The 19,769-nt window shown below is 40.2% G+C and overlaps 1 protein-coding gene across 6 annotated transcripts in view; it reads left to right on the plus strand.

The window, feature by feature from the left end:
- The window catches only part of LOC137870442 (discs large homolog 1-like protein), a 99,295-nt gene that overhangs the window by 37,890 nt on the left and 41,636 nt on the right, over nt 1-19,769 (plus strand). For all 6 annotated transcript variants that reach the window (XM_068707722.1, XM_068707723.1, XM_068707724.1 and 3 more), the window contains 2 exons: nt 16,276-16,329; nt 19,086-19,136. In XM_068707722.1, coding sequence (XP_068563823.1) covers nt 16,276-16,329; nt 19,086-19,136 — 105 coding nt within the window. The remainder of the gene's footprint in view (nt 1-16,275; nt 16,330-19,085; nt 19,137-19,769) is intronic.

Genomic DNA, 19,769 nt, shown 5'->3' on the forward strand with positions numbered 1-19,769 from the left:
GGGGTAGAGAGGGATGGACAGAGCTGCAGAGATGAAGCAATAGGAAGGTAGAGAGAGAATAAGACATGAGGGAGACAATTAGTGATTGATTAGGACTGTGAGAGAAATCTGATAGCTTATTAGCTCAAAGTGGGCGATATGAATATATCATATACGTTACCTGCTTAGATGAAAATGTAGCCATCAACATAAAGAGCACACATTAAGTCAGCTGACAGACTTATATTATTTGTCAGTTAATCGATTATTTTAGCCGGATTGGATAAGACAGGAATGTTAATAGTGTCAACATCAGAGGCAGTAAGTAAGTGACACTGGTATTACTACCTCCATTTCCTCTTTGGCTTTTCTGCAATTTGTTCGATGTTCTCACAAAGCAACGGAAAGGTTAGGAGAAATGTTAAAAGAAATTAAATACTTGGGAAGGTTTGGATGGAGACCATAGGCCAAATCCCAATGTCCTCCCTAAACCTTAAGCCCTGAACCCTCAAGGACTTAATTGACGTCACCTGGTAAGTGGTTGAGTGTGAGAGGCTGCAAGGGCTCGAAATGGTATAAATGTGAATGGGACAGCACTTTTCTGCAACATATCACATTACCATGAAAACAACAACAAATAAGATGTATAATTGTGGGTATTTATTTTATACTTTGTACTCCCTGATTTGAACGTCTTCCAGGCTCTTTCCTCAAAAGATGAGAGGTAATTTCATACAATCTATTTACTTGTTTTTGTCAAAATATCTTCGATGACAAAATCAAATATTTGATGGATAAATAAATAAATATCCTCTGATTTCAAGTTTATTTTTTGTTCCATCTTTAACCCTTAATGTTTCAGTGTAAATATAATAAGACAGGCTGAACACACGTGAGCCGTCCTCTTTGTTTACCTTTTTTTTTAACGTCTCCATGCGTCAACTGGTTACCTCGTGTTTAACGTCACATTGCTATGACTTGTGGGTAATTCCCTTAGGCTAAGTCAGCATACCATGCTGACTTATGGAAAGGGTTCATAAAGGGCTCAAAATGTCTGCCAGAGAGCCATCAAACACTTGACGATTTGACAGTGGGACATCCCTAAACCCTCACGGGCTTCGCGGGAGCGCGCCTCAAAGTCCGTGAGTCTGTAAGGGGGGACATTGGGATTTGGCCATACAGTTCACCTGTATCGAAGCCGATTTCTTTTTATTATTTGGTATTATTATCACAATCTTTGCTAGAATGAGATATGGAAATGACATTTATGTGTAGAGCTTTTCAACGGAATTGCATTATAGTCAACTTTTTGTCAGCTGATGTCTTTCACGTTCACATTTTCTTGCATTTACAACTTTTCAAATGGTCTGTATTGGGTCATTTCAAAATGGAAAATGTGTCAGGAGCCACGTCATTGACACATCAACCCATACTGCGAAGTGTGTGCCTTCAGTAGAGTTCCACGTACTCTCCCCAACACACACCCCGCTCCTATAGAGTGTGGCTTATTCTCCTTCTGCTGCCCTAGGAAACTTCCCACTCTCCCTGTGCCTCGTACACCACAGTGCATATGTAGGTTTTCTTTAGATCTGTTGCTCTAATCATACTATGTTGCAGTAAATGTCATATTTAGGTGCATTTGTACCTGTACACTATGAAACTCAAACACTTCTTCTGCCACATTTTTAATTGATCATCTGTTACTGAGTGGGCAGTACATAAGAGACCAAAGTAAGAGTTGTGTGTTTGTGAATCTTCACACCATACCCGTGAGTTTTCACCTCCCGCAGACTTCTTTGCGCATATAGAAACTATACATCATCGCTGCATAGGAATCGAGCAGTACTTCAGTGCAGGCGTGAGGGGGAGGAAGGTGGGGCAGCTTGAAGGTTCAAACATTAATGTGTTCAGACTTGTTTGAAAACCACTCTGACTGACGTCTATTCTGCCCATTCTGGTTGATCCCAATCAGCTGATACATGTGAACTTACATGTTGTGTGCTGAGGTTGCTTTTTAGAAATGTATGTCATCAGTGGGAGGGGCTTATGCAAATGTTTACAACCTTGACCACCATCGTCCGTGGCAACCAATGAGCTCCTTCTCTGATGCTGGCCAACACAGCATCCGCTGTTGTCATGGTGATGCTGATCACCAAGAAAAGCGTGGCATGTGGATGTCTGTGTGTGTGTGTGTGTGTGTGTGTGTGTGTGTGTGTGTGTGTGTGTGTGTGAGAGAGAGAGGGAGTGAGTTAAGAATTAAGGAAAAACTGAGTGTAAACTTAAAATCTTAATTCACTTGTTCACACACATACACACACACGCACACACATTGTATTGTGGCAGTGAGTAGTGCATTAGACTTGTGGTGCTTGAGAGCGTGTGAGGTGTTGCATCACCTTCTGTGTGTGGGATGAAGCTTGCATATCAGCTTTCTCCCACACACACACACACACATACACGTACACACACACATCTGTTCTCTGCTGATATAATCAACGCAGAGTAGCTGACCACGAGCAATCACTTAATACGACCACTAACTAATGAGGCTGAATACAACATAATGACAGCTCCATCCATCCTCCAGTAATTAGTGTGGAATTGTTTGACACTTCTAAAGGCTTGACCTATTCTCTGCTGCTTGTGATAACTTCATAACGGGATATAAATGATGATGAAAACAATCAGAAGCTTTTGACACATTGCTGCTTTCAAGACTCAGCTTTTTTATATTACAGCAACACTGTCTGCTTGTGTGATATAACCAGGCAGAGTGATATTAGTACTTTCGCCATCCAGTCACACATGGATGTGTTGCAGTAAGTGACAGGCTCATTGCTGTCTAAGACACTGATTTGAATTGGAAAAGCCATTGTTACAAAGAGACCACAAAACAACCCAAAAATGTTGTCCCATGTGATGCTATCGATCTGGACCTGTAATTGTTGTGCCTCCTCGTAGGCCAGTCAGTGTGTTTCTTGATTACTATTAAAGTTTAATGTAATTCTCTGGCATCCTGTGACACGAGTGAATGTCAGCACCGCCAGTGGTTCAAGGAGGAGGGAACCTGCCTGCCATTAGAAAGTCCGATCTATACAAACCACCATGTCTTGGTAAACAAAGTGCTGGTTGCTGGAGTTATGACTAAAAGAAAGAAATAACCTGTAATTTGACTTTGCCACAGTTGCTTGTACTCGCTTGGTCAGTTTTGACCTGTGGTGGAAAGAATGTCCTTGTTTGCGGTTGAGTCGTTTAGAGCTGAAACAATCCTGGAACTGTGTTCATAATCAATCATTTCAGTCATTTTTAAAACTAAAATGCCAAACATGTGCTTCCATATTCCTGAATGTGTGGATTTGATGCCTACTAACTCAATATCTGTGGGTTTTGGGCAGTTGTTTGGATAAGACAAGCAATTTTAATATTGATATCTTTTCACTGTGGAAAATTGTAATGTACATTTCTCACAATTTTGTATTGATTTTTAGGAAAATGATTCATAGAGAAAAAAGTAATCGTTAGTTGCATACCATTAGCATCACTGTTATTTCTCAATTGTGTTTATACCTGTGATGTGAGCTTGTGGACGACCTATTGTGTGTTTGTAATAAATTATAGAACTTGAGGAGGAATTAATGAGCAACATCTTTGTAATTATGTCCTATAGTATTGGAAGTTAGTCTAAATAGAAACTTTTTTGTCATGTTGCATCTCCTTGATCTCTGCCAGCGATAGACAGAAGGTGGCATCTCTAAGCATTTAAAAATAGAGTTAGAAATTAAGTCGTGGAGGAGGAGATCTCGAGGCTGGCAGACATGGACACCTAGATAGAGAGAGACAGAGTAGCTAACTCATCTGTAGCAGATACTGAGACCATATCCTTAACAGAGAATACCATTACAGAGAAGACATTACTTTCTCTCAGTTACTGTTGAACCGAGTGTCCTGACCTGAGGAAGTGATCTTACCCGAGGCCACACAAGTGGGATCGTTTCCTGATCATTCTGAGGTCAGCTCTAGGGAGTGTAGAAGACTCCCCCTGTTGACACCACTGCTAACTCTCAGATCCCATTACAGTATGTACTAGCCCTTCTTACGGTGTTTGGAATGATTAGAGAGGATATTGGATTGCAGTTCATTGACAATTTAGGCAAACAGATCTATTATTTTTTTTAAACCTGTGCTTCATATTAACTTCAGATAAAGCTACATGAGTCTCATCCACTAAATCATAAATGCGCCTGTGACTCACGGTACAACATATTGGTTGTCATACATGTTGAGAGAGAACCATGATACATACTTAAAATGATACTCTTATAAGGGTCTTTTAGAAAATAGGCCTTCAGATAAAGTTCTTGCAAACCAAAAAATAAGGTAAAATTTGCCAGGTAAATTCTACGGTGCAGTTTGTGGTCACAGTGGTATTTGTGGGTCCCCTGAGAAGCCTTGGGCCCTTATGTAGTTGGACAGACTGCATATAGTAGGAAACAGTGTGCTTACACAGATTGTTTTGGTGACCTGTATGGTCTGGTGGGATTTTTTCGCGACAAATCGTGACAAGAAAACTCCACAGGGGACCTTTTTAAGTGTTTGAATGAATCAAATTATATTGTAGCCCTACACAGCATTGCTTCTTTTAGTACCTTGTTTTGAGCAAAAGTTCCCCTTAATGAGCTGTGACACATATTTTCTAAATCTCGTGGCTCTCCTCAAACCTTCATGTAAAAAGTAGTTGTTTCCCTTTTCAAACAAGCTGGATAAGCAGAGTATCTGTGGTGAAGACAGTAGAGCATCTACTGGAGTCTACTGGGTTGGTCAGGTGGCCAGAATCATGACTCCAATGGGATGCTCATGTTGCTCTGTCTCTGTTGGGTGCTTTAGTAGGCAATTGTTGGTTACCACATTAGCGATACCAGTTTGGTGTGCTGGCTGTTTTCTGTGACTTTGTTTTGGAAAAGACTTGTTTTCTCACCACATTACCTTATCTGATAGCTAGATAGCTAGATAGCTAGATAGATAGATAGATAGATAGATAGATAGATAGATAGATAGATAGATAAGTACTTTATTAATCCCGCAAGTGGAAATCTTTTATTGCCACAAACATAGAATGTGAGCTAACGCAGCTTGAATGTAAATGATCCAAACTGACATTATTTTCAGTCATAATGTCAGTTCTGTAATGATGCTGCCTTTCACACCACACCATAACCTTCCAGCCTCATCCCAAAACAAATCCCTGCTCTAATCATAACAGATAAATTGAAACCAATTTTATTCTGCCACGTTGTGTGTGGCTGCTGGTGTGATGTATGATAATGAACATCTCAGGCTGTAACCTCACATGTCTGATCCCCCGCTGATCCATGGAGACCACAGCTCTGCTGTGTTGAGATGCAGTGTTTTCATGTTCTTTACCTTCAGAGTATCTGCAGCCATTAGGCAGTTATTCTGTGTCCATTTATGTATGACTATAATTAAGTTCAGTCAGGAACGGTTAAACCAGTTTGTATTTAAAACAATTAATAGAGCTGAAAACACGGCAATACTTGGAGTTATTTGGTTATCATTCTTAAATATTGAACCATGTAATTACACTAGCCTATAGTTTAAATTATTTGCAGTACTATGTTACGCTCTACATCAATACATGCCGGACAAATTATACTAAAATGAAACCAACCAACTACCACAGCAATATTTTCCAAATTGATTGAATTATTATGCTATAGTGCATCATTTTGTGTTATGATTGTGCTCAAACTGGATTAAAAGCCCATCTTCCCCTGTGTGCTTGCATTTCCTACCACCATTTTCATCTTTTCTAGGAGTCAACTAGACATTGACGTGAGATGCAGTGCTGCAGTATCTTTGTATGATATCATACATGATGTCAATCAGTGCTGATAATATCAGACAGCTGAAACAAATAACTCAGTAATGATGAGGAGACAATATGTGTGTATGTGCTCTATCTGTCTGTGGAGTCTGAGGCCCCCTGCTGGGGACGTTCAGTATCACAATCTTGTTTTCCTGCATATAGTGGAGTTGGGAAATAGATTACATATATTAAATGTTTTTTGCAAGTCTTTCCAATGCAAATCACTAGAGCCCCTTGCCAAGATGTTATTTCCTGTTGCATGTCTGCTTTCCCAATTTAAAACTTGATTCCCATCAATTCTGCTTAACATAGTCACAGATCCTCTTCAGCAGATCAGAAGTTTAGAAATCAGGAGTCATGATAGTTTAATTTGAGGAATAGCAAAGAGGTGGCAAGTGTTCGGAGGATTGTTTATACAGTTTATAGTAGTATGATTGCAATGTCTTAAATATAGTCATAGATGGCTTTCACACTTGATTTGTTTCCTATTAAACTAAAGCAACAGCATGAAATGAGTATCGTTTTGGGGTGGGGATGGGCTCATTTACAGGTCAGACTGACCTGTAACAATGTAATATGTGTTTGTGTTCCCTACACTCATGAAAATCCATTACACTTATTAAGTGGAGTAGAAAAGATTTGACGCTCGATAAATGAGGATGTTCTTCCTTAATTTCATCAGGTCAGTGTGACACAGAACATGACACGAGGATTCAATTGAGCAAACTGTTTTACAGAGTTCATGATGAACTAATTCGATGTGTTTCTTAAGAATTCTTCAAAGAGCCGTGTCAAAACTGAGTGGGGTAGAAAACTAAGTAGATCTTGACGTGGCGTGGGCACGCTGACTCAGAGGTCTTATACATAACAATATTTGAGGGTAATGTTTTGTCCTTTGATATGGATATAGCATTCGTAGCATCTACTAAAATCATACTTGGGATTTTGCCTGATAAGACTTGATTATTTAAAATTCTACTAAACTAAAACTCAAACCCTCAGCCTAACTCTTTTACTCACTCTATCTTTGTTTCACCTCGTCTTCAACCATTCCTCACAGCAACCCTTCCACCACTATATTAGTGTGGGCTTCATCTAGCATTGTGATGCCAACAGGCTATTCTCCTTGCTCATCCTCTCCTGACAGAGCAGTTAGCCTGCAGCGCTAGCAGCACTTTACACCGGGAACACACACACACACACACACACACACACACACACACACACACACACACACACTGGGTGGCTATAACAGCCTTTCTCTCAACCACCCTTACCATCTTTTCATCTATTTGTGCTCTCCACATGGGTGCTGCTTCTTAATGTCCCTCGTCTGCCTGTCTATCTGCCCCTCGCTCTCTCTCTCTCTCTCTCTTATCAGGTTGGTTTGGGGCGAGTGGCATATATTTACTGACATTATAGAGGCTTCGACCTCATAGCTGATAGCTGTTTTTGTGTGTATATCCAGCTCTGTGTATAAACCAATGGCATCTTCTGCTCTTTCTTAAATACCAGCCGCTGTAAAAAGCCAAAAGCAATTATTAAATATGATATTAAAAATAGTGAGCATTCTGCACATTACTGTAAAAGTCATTTCCATGTAACTATATAAATCAACAAATACTTTAAAAGGCTGCTGTGTTTGGAGAAATTCTGATGACTTGTGGTTTTAAAGGAATACTTCAAGCACAACATGATTATTTTATATCAATTACTCACCCCCCATTGCCTTAAACTCTTAAAAAAGAATTCCACGTTGAACAAAGAATAAAAAAGGAGAAAATTCTTGTTGAATTAACGTAAATGGGGGTCACGTTTAACAACAGCACACATCCGTTTACCAACTCTTACACAACTTGTGCCGTATAATCCAGTCGTATGCCCAGTGCTTCCCAAACACGCATATATCTTTGCTAAATATATTAAGTGGAAGTGTTTTAAATTGTAAGAATTTAGCGAGGATGCATGTGTTTATGGAAGTAGTGAGCATACAATTGGATACATGAGCACTTGTTGTGTGAGAGTAGTTAGTATTTTTTTAGACCTGAGACCTGAGTTTCAAAATGAAAAACTGAATATCTTACAAATATAATCACATTTCAGTAGATTCTCATTTTTCATTAGGCTAAATTTACTAAATATTTTAGTATTTAAATAAGAAATGGGCACTTTTAAAGCATTTCCTACCTAAGCAGGAAACAGTTTGTTTTACAACATACAATGGAGATGCCATGCAAGGGGTTTGCCTTGCTTTTGGAAGCAGTTTGGGGTTCAGTATATTGTTTAAGGACACTTCAGTCTGGCCTGGAGGAGCTGGGGATCAAACCACCAACCATGCAATTAGTGGAAGACAAGAGTGATAAACTCTCAAAAATGCTATAAATGTTTGTCTTGAGTCAAACTATAGAATATGAATTTTAACCAAATTATTATTTAAATCAGGACATAATACGAGTTTAGTGTTTCTTTATAGTTTCTGTACAACAACAGTAGATACAATGTGGTTGAAGTATCAAGTTTCTATAGAAACCAAAAGAGGAGAGACATTTGCAGTGATTACTGTCAGCTTTTGCTCCTGCATAGACTTGAATGAACTGGCTTTTTATTTTACACAATCATCACAAGACCTACACTATACCTGGAGGACTGTGTGTGTGTGTGTGTGTGTGTGTGTGTGTGTGTGTGTGTGTGTGTGTGTGTGTGTGTATGGTGACTTGTTAGAAACTGCAGATTAAAATGCCTGTTCCACCCCAACAAAGATTAGACTTGGAGACAGACGCACAAGCAAAGAAGCACACATTCTCACAAGGAAATAGGCCAATGCATATAGACACACACAAACACACAGCAGGCATTTCATACACTATTCCAGCTGACCCAGCCTGCCTTCGGATGCTTTAAAATAACAAGACAAAAGGTTGATGGAACCTGACCTCCGCCAATCACAGCTCTCTGTTTATTGTACATACACACCGACTGAGTTCTGAGCGCTGTATCACTGTCCCTGGTCGCCTATCGATTATTCATGCCTGGCTGCTGTCATGTGCAGGAGTTCAGGGAAGCCCCTAATTGGCTAGTCCAGGAGAGAGAGGGAGGGGGAGAGAGAGAGTTGAAAAGAGAGGGAGGGACAGACACTGAGAGAGGGAGGCAGCATAGAAAGATGAGAGGCTGAGAAAGAGAATTGTGCATATAGAGACGTGGCCTAATATCAAATCTTGATGACAGAAAGATAAAGCAAGACAAGATGAAAGAAGGACAACAAAGAAAATGTGACTCTTTCTAACCATCTGGATGGAAAGAATGAACATGAATCTGAAAACACAAGAATTCAAACGAAGGAATCCAATTTGAGTAAACTCCTGTTCTACTTTTTATTTTGGAATATATGACTTAACTGCATCGTCTACAGAGCGACCAACACTTCAGATACAAAGTTGGCGTGCGCAACAACATAGGTGGATATTGTGAGTTACCCTGTTTGACTGACCATTGAAGTGGAGTGTAATCACGGAATGAGGAAGACAAATCTTCAATTGGAGTGCATGAAAGACAGCCATCCTGAGAGAAAGCAGGACTGAAAGGAGGCTCAACTTGTCCAGGTGGTCCTTCTGTTTCTTCTTTGGACCACACCTTTTATTCTACTACTGACCCTGTAGCCCTGAGAGAAGGTACGAGGGTCAATGGGCTCCTAAGCGGAGAAAGCCAAGAAGAGTCGTGTTGAATATCACACCTAAGGAGGGTTCTTTTGCTTTTCAGGACTAGTTGATGCTCTAATCTAAAAGGGAGAAGAAATGGAAAAAACACCAACACCGGAATATTTAAATGTTCAGATATTTCAGTGATTTTAGACACACAGCAGAAAGAGAGGAACGGTGGGATTACCAACCTTGCACCGGACACAGAGGAGGATTGGTTGTTCTGGAGAGGCATGACCTACATTATTCGGACACAAGTGATTCTGAGGAGCTACTCCCTTTTGTCATCTCTGTAAAGAAGACGATGTGGTGAGAGCGACACAAAAAGATCCCTTTCTGACTATATATATATATATATATATATATATATATATATATATATATATATATATATATATGTAGCGATGACCACTTATTTCCACAGCCATGAATTCTGCTGTAGCCCCAAGAAGCCCAGCAGTGGCTCCACTAAGGGCAAGTCTGGCAAAGGGAAGGCCAAGTCAGGAAAGAGCCACTCTCATACAAAGCATAGTCAGCATTTATTGCAAATACAGACGCCAAATCACCAGCTGCAGCCTTTACCGCTGCACTCCCCAAATCAGCATCCCCATTCGCCGAAACATGGCTGCCATACGCCAAAACTTCTGCTTCCTTCTCCCTCTCCCAGCTACTACCACATAGCACCACCATCTCCAAGTCATCAGTTAGCTCTGCCGTCGTCAACTTACCAACTGGCTCCACCATCGCCAAATCGCCTACTTCACTCGCCAAGTCACCACCAGCTTCACCTATCATCGAGTCATCATCAGCTGCAGCATCATTCTCACAACCAGCAACACTACCATCCACCGGCCTCGCCAAGTCACCTGCTTTCTTCACAATCAACGCATCAAATCTACCGCCAACAACAGCAGCAGCAGCAGATGCAGCTCCATTCACCCAGTCACCACTCGCTGTTCCAGCAGTACCAACACCACCATCACTGCCCTTCTCCTCTTCCTCACGCCTCCCAGTCACTGTCTATCCACCCTTTTCACTCGCCACAGCTCCCCCTGTGTTCAGGGCTGGGCGGTTATGGGTGGAGCACACTGCCAACCAACCTGGCCACCAGGGGCTCCAGGGGAAAGTTCCCCAACCTTAGGGACAGTGTGAAGAAGAGTCCCACAAAGAGTAAAGCCAAGGGCAAGGCTGGAAGCAGGCCATGGCCAAATGACACCTACATCTGGACCGCACACTCACTGGAAACGCCCCCACACATGCCGCTCATTTGCCACTTTTCACAAATACAGGCCCATGTGCAGGTAGGTTTGATGGCTGGATGGTATGGATACAGTAGATAGTATCACTGCTCCTAGCAGAGAACAGCGCGTGTGAATTTAACAAACTATTTACCTACCACCTCTGATACTAAAAATAGCTGTTACAAAATACAGGTTGAGTTATTAAGTCTTGCAATCGTACTAAAAGTTTGAAAACAATTTTTCAAGCGTCTGCTATCATAGCATCTTAAAGGAACTTACAGTCCAAAAAAGTGAAAAGAATAACAGTGTATTGAGAAACATAACATAATCTATGTCGCCAAATTAATTGCATATTTCAGTAATGTTCAAGGTAGTCCTGGAATCAAGATATATCAGACACTAAAGGAATGATGGGACAAAGAGAGAAGGGGAGAAATGTCTCGATCAAACTCACAATATCACCATGTGATGAGATGTCTACATAGTACACTGGCTGCTGTAAGAAAAACAAAGTATTCAACTTCTTACTTTTATCACTATTACTTATTCCGCAAACTGCCCTTTAAGTGAAGCGCTGACAGCCTGAAGTGCTTCAGTGCTGAACATAAACTTGCTCTCTGAGCTGTCTACAGAATTGCATTATATTTATAGTGTGTGTATGTTGTTACTCTCCCTTGCTGATAGTTCTCAGAAATGTTTGAAACTAATAGACCAAGCAGACTGTGGTTAAATGATAGTTTTATCGAAATAACATCACAAAATAACAGGACAGGGTGTGTGTATTGTATAAACTGTACTATGCTTTAGGGATGAAGGCCGACCCGGAAATTATCATTGCCCTGGTTACCTCGACAAAAAGCCAATGGGATTTTTCCATTTGAGTTAGCGATCTATTAAGGTTGTGTTAACCACAGATCCTATATCAGGCATCTTACCCAAAAGACACATTGACTTTGAGACGAGATAACTAGAAGTGTAAAAATGCTCAGTCATTTCCGGGTTTAGGAATCATTCATGCAGCACTTTATAGTGAGCTCAGGAAAAGCCCGTTATTAGCCGTTAGTTGGGTAGTCATTTTGCGGTACAGTAATCAGATATAGCAGGTAGTAATAGTCTGATTAGAGTGATGACCATGGCCGTTCTGATTTGATTAGAGTTGCGCTCCTGATTAGCTCATTAGTCAAATGGAGTTTTATTGCACATTAGGAAGACAAATTGGACAGTGATATTAGGAGTGGAGTATGTTTGTGTGTGTGAATATCTCAGCATTGGCCATTTCTGCTCTAAATAAAAACCTAAAGTAGTAAAGTCTTGACCAAGTAAGGTCAGATGTGGCAGAAAAATGAAGCTTTGAATATTCTTTAAATATTTCTGCATAACACTCGACATTCTGCCCAATGTGGTTTGTGACTTTTCCTGTTTGGATTATTTAACAAGCTGCTCCTGTGTGCATCATTTAGATATTTCTGGATTCTTGATTTCTGTTTTATCAAATCACGATTCATTTGCTAATTGCTAATTAAATTATCATGATGATGGTGTGGATGCTGAACCCAACACCCTGCACAAACACACACACTCAAAACACGTCTTAATTAACAACCATGCAGAGCATGAGAAATCTGATGAAAGCAGTTGTTCGTCTCGTTGTCCAACGAGACAAACCAGGGGTAGTTTGGAACTCCTTCTAAGCTGTGCTGGACTGAACTGAACCAGGCCACAGTGCCATGATAACACAGCTGGTGTAACAGCAATCATGTAACAACTAACATTCACATGCATAGTGCAGCAAAACACTGTCTGGGTATGAATGGTGTGTATGTGTGTGTGTGTGTGTGTGTGTGTGTGTGTGTGTGTGTGTGTGTGTGTGTGTGTGTGTATGTGTGTGTGTGTGTGTGAGTGTGAGTGCTTGTTTGTTTATATTTGCACGTTTGTTCTTTTGGCCTTTTCGTGTAACACAACCTCATCCACACACACACTCATATTGATGTTACATAAGCGTGCAGTCTGACATGGCGTGTCAATGGAATCACCAGTGGACAGACCGACAGGATCTGTGGCTGTGTGAATGACACACACACACACTCACATACACACACACACACACACTCATAGACCAAGACACACACAGAGGTTGTGTGCATTTTGTACATTGCTGCTGTTACGATGGTGAAGGAGTCAGGTAAAGTTTCAGCGAGTCAATGGCCCGTTAATGACGGACAGGTTAACTTTAGGCAGTTGCTTCTGTGAAGTCAGCATGAAGGTGTATTATGTTACATTAGCATCAGCTGAGATGACCCTGCAGTCAGATGAAGCATTTTCATCTGAACCAATTCTGTTTTTGGTCAATATATTTAAAACACTCCTCATTTCTCACTGTTTTAGAAAGTTCAAACCAAATGACAGAATACATTTAGTTATTCTACAACAGCAGAAAACCCTTTCAAAGGCAGACAGAAATATGTTTTTAAAATCATTAATCATTAATCATTAACCCTCTTGCGGTCAGATTTATTAAGGGACCCTTGTGGTATTGATTGATCCTGATGTGACCTTTCTTTACAGCGTCAATCTGTAAGAAGTGGTGGAATCTGACTAAGTACATTTACCCAAGTACTCCACTACAGTGCAATGTTTAGGTACTTTTTAGTATTACCATATACTTCTTCTCCACTATATTTCAGAGGGAACTTTCTACTTTTTTCTTCACTGCATTTATTTGAAACCTGTAGTAAGTTAGTTTATTTTATTTTTGTATTTATTTGTTTATTTATTTTGCAGGGACAATGCACACCAATCAACAGTGAAACTGTAGGTGAGCCAGAGTTAGCCAGAGAGGCTAGTTTTCATCTGCTGTCCCCAGCCAGATGTTCGAAGGCTGCGTAAAAATTACAAAATTTCAAATAAAATGGAATTAAAATTCATAGATAGACAGTAACGTATAGACAAAACTAATACACATATAAGCAAAAGAAAAGTGTACGACACTAGAGCAGAGCAGAACAAACCCACCTACAGTACAAGCACATATAACACTGAGACACATAACACACATCAAAAATGGAAAATAGTGACACTGAACAAGACAAGTGCACATATAGGCAAAACAAGCAGGCAGGACAGACAGTACATCAATGCTTGCACACCTGATTGACAACAAGCCATTCCTTAAGGCTAAGTTTGAATGTTTTGTATGTGTTTTGTGTGCGTATATGTGGTGGCAGAGCATTCCACGAGTGAGCTGCCTTCACAGAGAATGTAGATATGCTAAAAGAGCTTGACCTATGTGAAATGACACAATCACCTCTTGAAGCAGATCTAGTGAGTCTGCTGCTTTGAGCGCTTTGTTTAATAAGTTAGTCAGTCGATTGAAATTTTACATACAAATGACATCATGACTGAAATAAAATGTGTATCTTAAGTATCCTGAGCCCTTTAGTGCTTCTTACCAGTTTATGTCTGTCAAATGTAATATATAATAATATACCTCCGACAGAGACTGTTCTGCTGCATAATGACTTTTGTACTTTCTAAGCAATATTTTGAATGCAGGACTGAAGATTTACCACAACTTTGCTGAAAGTATACAACATGAGCATGTAGTATTTTAATGTTTCATGGAGACAGGTGGGACAGACCTCAGAATATTTGTGATAGTAATTATTCTGTATGGAACATCATTTATCATCTTTACCCTCCACTTGTATCTCTCTCTTTCTCACCTTCATTCACATCAACACACACACACACACACACACACACACACACACACACACACACACACACACACACACACACACACACACACAGACATACAAAGATCATAACAGCTGCAACTGTCTGACCGCAATATCCACAAACTCTTCTGTATCTACCCCCACCACCCCTCCCAACTCCCTCTTTCATTCATTCTCTGAATCTCTTTCCATGTCTCTTCTCCCACCATTCTTTTTTTTTTTTTAATCTTTTTTACTCATGTCTGTGGTTTTAAGGGAATGGGGGTGCATCTGTCTGCACCCTCTGCTCCACATTGCTGTTGTTGAGCAGGCACATTTGACTCCTCCCACCATACGTACAGCATAATCCCTCTGATCTCTCTCTCTCTCTCTCTCTCTCTCTCTCTCTCTCTCTCTCTCTCTCTCTCTCTCTCTCTCTTTCTGTTCCCGTGTGGGATCAAACATCCTGTCAGCTTGACTGACAGACAGTTTGACATGTGGTGAGAGAGAGAGAGAGAGAGAGAGAGAGAGAGAGAGAGAGAGAGAGAGAGAGAGAGAGAGAGAGACATGGAGTGAAATAATATGTGTATGTGTATGTGTGTGTGTGTGTGTGTGTGTGTGTGTGTGAGAGAGAGAGAGAGAGAGGAGATAAAGGAGGGAGAAAGGGGGGATGAGGGAGGTAGAGATTAGAGGGATAGATGCTATTGCTGCTCTGTTGCACATTGATGCAGTGAAGTGAAGTCTGGGAGCACTGTCCATTTGGTTGGCTAACTCGGTTGATGTTTGGTTAGCTGGTTTGTTTGGGAACTTTTTTTGGCTGCAGAACAAGAGCTGGAGCTTCAGATTATCTCACGTGGACTGGCTTGGTCATTGCTGGTTTGTTGGAGATCACTCAAGCAGCAGACGCTGGACCGCCGAGCATTAAATACTCTCTGAAGGAGAAAGTGAGACGAGACCAGGGCGAAAGTGGAGACAGGTGGCGAAAAGGGTGGACTGATAACATGGGGGCTGGTGCTCACCTTGCAAATACAAAAACTCCTTGTGGCTATTTATTAGGTAGTGTGAGGTTTACCATTTGCTGTCCTCGTGTAGGAAGCAGGAGGAAAGACAATGTCAATCATCTGCTGCTGCTTTAACCCCAAACTGTCCAGGCCTGGATGCTAGAAGGAAGCCAGGGAGAAAGAGGAGACTGAGTTTAGAGAAGAAGGGGGAGGGAGAGAAGGAGGGAGTAGACGGCACATGGGAGATTGCAAATATTTGTTTTTTTAATTTTGGAATTGATCAAATTAGATGGATCTGAGCTGTACATTTAATTTAGGACTCTACATGCGGTTGGCATACAGTACGATAGAGAGTACTGTGTAGTAGTGTATACAGAACAGGCCATTAGAATACAATCGAAAATATAAACGTAGTCCAGGGTTTGTGGTGCTGTACTGAATTGCTACAGTAAGAGTACTTAATGGCCCAGTAACAGAGCTTTATAAAACAGTCTGTTACGCTGCAGTGCGGTTTGTAGTGTGGTACTTTGATATTGTCCAAAACAAGGGCTGTGCAGTATGTCATGTGGTGTATGCTGTCGCTCCGTGGTGGTAATCTGTAGCAGATGTACTCAACATGCTGTACCAAAACATGAGACGAGTAAGTCAACTACACAGATCTCTGTGTGTCGATCTTGGTGAAATACTGTATGTCTTGGGTTTTGTGATAATATCTTTCAAATTAAAAGGGTTTAATCACTTCGCTGTTCTCTCTTACAGGCCAACCCCCCTCCAGTGGTGGTCAACGCGGACAGTGTCGACACCCCCCCATATGTGAGTACTGGTTGAAATATATGGTCTGTGAAATTTTAAGCTCCACCCAACTGTGGACTTTTCACCCCGCTAATACTTAAACATCTGTCATAAAAGAACCTATGTGCAGCATTTAGGTGTATCTTTTGGCATAAATGGAATATAATATTATTAAGTATGTTTTCTTTAGTATATAATCACCTAGAAATAAGAATCGCATATATCTACATTAGTAGCGGGTCTTTTTTACGGAGCCCACCGTTTTGCCCCGCCATGTTTCTCTAGTGAACCAAACCTTTACCGTTTTCACGTCGGCCACCGTGGTTCTCCTACACACTTGGCACATGGGAGAAGTTTCAGTTGGTTGCAGTCTGCAACCTCACTGCTAGATGTCTCCAAACATACTGCACCTTTGAAGAGTTTTCTTTAAATTTTTAAAATTTGGATATTGTAACATAAAACATGAAGATTTCCTTGTGCATCAACTTCAAATTAAACACACCACAGTAAATGGCTGTTTAAGGTTGACCTATGCGTCTCTGTTGAGGTTTTGTGGTGGTCATAATGAGGATGCCTCTTGTGTAGGAAATTGAATTGTACTTAATTTGTTAATTTTACCTTTCCTTTAGGACAAAAAGGTTATTGTCAATACTAACAAACACTACGATCAGGGGAAGAATATGGGAGAAAAATAAACCAGCCCATTCAGACAAATCACAGGAGGTTTCTCTATTACTCTTATGTGTTGCTACATTTTGAGGATGAGCTCCTAAATATGTACCACGCCCAGGCAAGACCTCAATCAGACGCATTTTTTAAATGTCAGTGTTGCCACTGTTAATACATTTTAATTGATCCAATCTATAAGGTTTTCACTCCTACAAGACGTGTAGTTATATTTCTAACCAAGCTTACATAAGAAATTCTAGAAGCATCTACTGTTATTGTGTAACTTTGTAAATATTTATTTCAAATTATTTACTGTTTACTAAAAAGACAAGAGCCATACAAATGTCATGTGAACTTTTATTTTACTGTGTAAAGCACTTTCTGGAGCTTCTACTCTAAATGTTCGGTAACTTCAATATTTCTCCCCAATAAAAAAACACACAATAATGATCCTGTATTTAGACAGAAAGCTGCATCCAGAATTAAATAGATCCAGATGTCATTTTACTGGTTGCCAGCTGCCACAGAGAATCGGTGTCTGCTGTTGTTAGATAAGTTTATTATGTAATTACTGTGAATTACCCCCTGCTGAACTGTCTGGGATATAATACAGAGAGAGAGAAAACTATTTCTCTCTTGCAGAATTCTCTTAATATGTCACCGACATGATTGTTGAATATTGTCTTCGTCCAAAGAAGTGTGATTGATGTATGTACTGTAATATATATAGAAAAAAACAGATATATATTTTTTATATGTTTTTTGTTGTTGCTGGAAATGAGGCAAAGGTGGTGTATTGACCCGTTTTAAGACAGGAAAATAGATTTAAACACACAGCAGATGCACAAGGCTGTTTCTGTGAACTGTGCTTATAAAATTTAAAGCTTATTTTTGATATTGTGATAAGTTCATGATGCTTTTCTTAAAAGATTAAATTAATTCTGTTAAGCAGGAAATATCACAATCATGTTCTAAGGGATTGGAACCTACAGCTTTAAGAATGGCAGAAAGCTATTATTGTCCTCAACTGTTTTTCAAATGAATACACTGGTTTGTGTTTATAGTAAATTCATGTGGCCTTTAATCAGGTGCCCAGTCCAAATATGTACACACTGTATGGTAGGTGATAACAGACACACTGCACATTGTAGCTGATGGAAGATTGTGCCCCTCTGTTTGAAAGGACAGAAATTCAAAATCTAAACTAATCTGACTGCACAGAGACACAGATTACAGCCAAGGGGATTACATGGGCCATTGGGATGCCACTCGACCACTGTGTTTGTTTGTGTGTGTGTGTGTGTGTGTGTGTGTGTGTGTGTGTGTGTGTGTGTGTGTGTGTGCGTGCGTGCGTGCGTGCGTGCGTGCGTGCGTGCGTGCGTGTGCGCATGCCTGCCTACAGCAGCTATAGCTGGAACAAGACACTCATCTCCCAGTTTAAATGAACTGGAACGCAAAATATATAATAGTCTCCTCGGATCGGATTTAATTCTGCATGTTGTTCATTCAGTCAGGGAATCTAGATGTTAATATGTTTTATAGTTCAGGCAGTCCTGGCTGAGTGGTGTGATTGGCTCGTGGGTAATTCAGCAGGGATGTTCTTAAATATGACGTCAGAAGTACATCATCATTAATACGCATTACCAGTTTAATCTCTGGGATTCATGCGTCATTCATAAATTATCAAATGTCTAATTTGCCTCTATAATTCTGCTGTTTGTTGCCATTTGTATTTATTGGTAATAATCAGCTCACATTTTGTTTTAGAATTGGAAAAGAAAAATTCTTCAACTTCTGAATGCTAATAGGTATTGAAAAGTGGCATATTTAGTGTCACATACTATTTAATGCACCTGCATGTTGTGCAGAAACAGTATTTGATGAAGCTGTAAAAAACATGAAGGTTTTAATGCAACACATGGGTGGTGTACCTGCTAAGAGCCGACTGACGTGACAGAGAGAAATACTACTTGTAAATTGTGAATGTAAAAAGCTTTACTATACAATCTAATGAGCATTTTAATGTCCATTACAGGAAAAAAGCTTTCCATATTTACTCTTAATTGATACAAATGTCTTTTCTTCTTCATCTTCTTCTTCTCTGACAGGTCAATGGAACAGAAGCAGACTATGAATATGAGGAAATCACGCTGGAGCGGGTAAAGACTAACATGCAATGAAACGCACCTCTAAAGTGCATGCTTATTTGATAAACTGTAATATAATCAGTTATTAAATCAACCCCCCATGTGACAGTAACTCCATCTGTTTGGACTGACCCCTGTCCTCCATATTTACACTAAAAACATCATCAGTCTTGTCAAGAGTGCCGATTTAAAACTAGGAGAAATCCTGTGCTCAGACAAAAACAAGCAAAGGTTGAACTTATTTCTTTCTCCTCCCTCTCTCTCTCTCTCTCTCTCTCTCTCTCTCTCTCTTTCTCTCATCCACTCTTCTGGAACTCCTCCTGTGGCCGCTTAAAGAGAATTCCTCTCGTTTGTCATTCCGTCTCCATTAATGGAATAAAATTCACCCCCTGTTACTTCTCAAACAAGTTAAGAGTCAACAGAAAATGTTAGTTGTTAGAACATATTTTTGTAAGTCCAACTAAAACAAGAGCTCAAGCTCATTTTAGAAACTATGGCCAATGCATAGTTGCCAAAATAAATGTATCAAGTATACCAATATGTAATCAGTAAATAATCATTAAATGCCAAATCTTGCAATGTCGGATATAACTTAGTATTCATTCCATATCTGTTCATATAAAACAATAGCTTGTTGATAGTTGT

The sequence above is a fragment of the Cebidichthys violaceus genome, unplaced genomic scaffold (assembly GCF_023349555.1).
Source record: "Cebidichthys violaceus isolate CVI_PGR_0920_01 unplaced genomic scaffold, fCebVio1.0.p SCAF_13, whole genome shotgun sequence".
Classification (NCBI taxonomy): Eukaryota; Metazoa; Chordata; class Actinopteri; order Perciformes; family Stichaeidae; genus Cebidichthys; species Cebidichthys violaceus.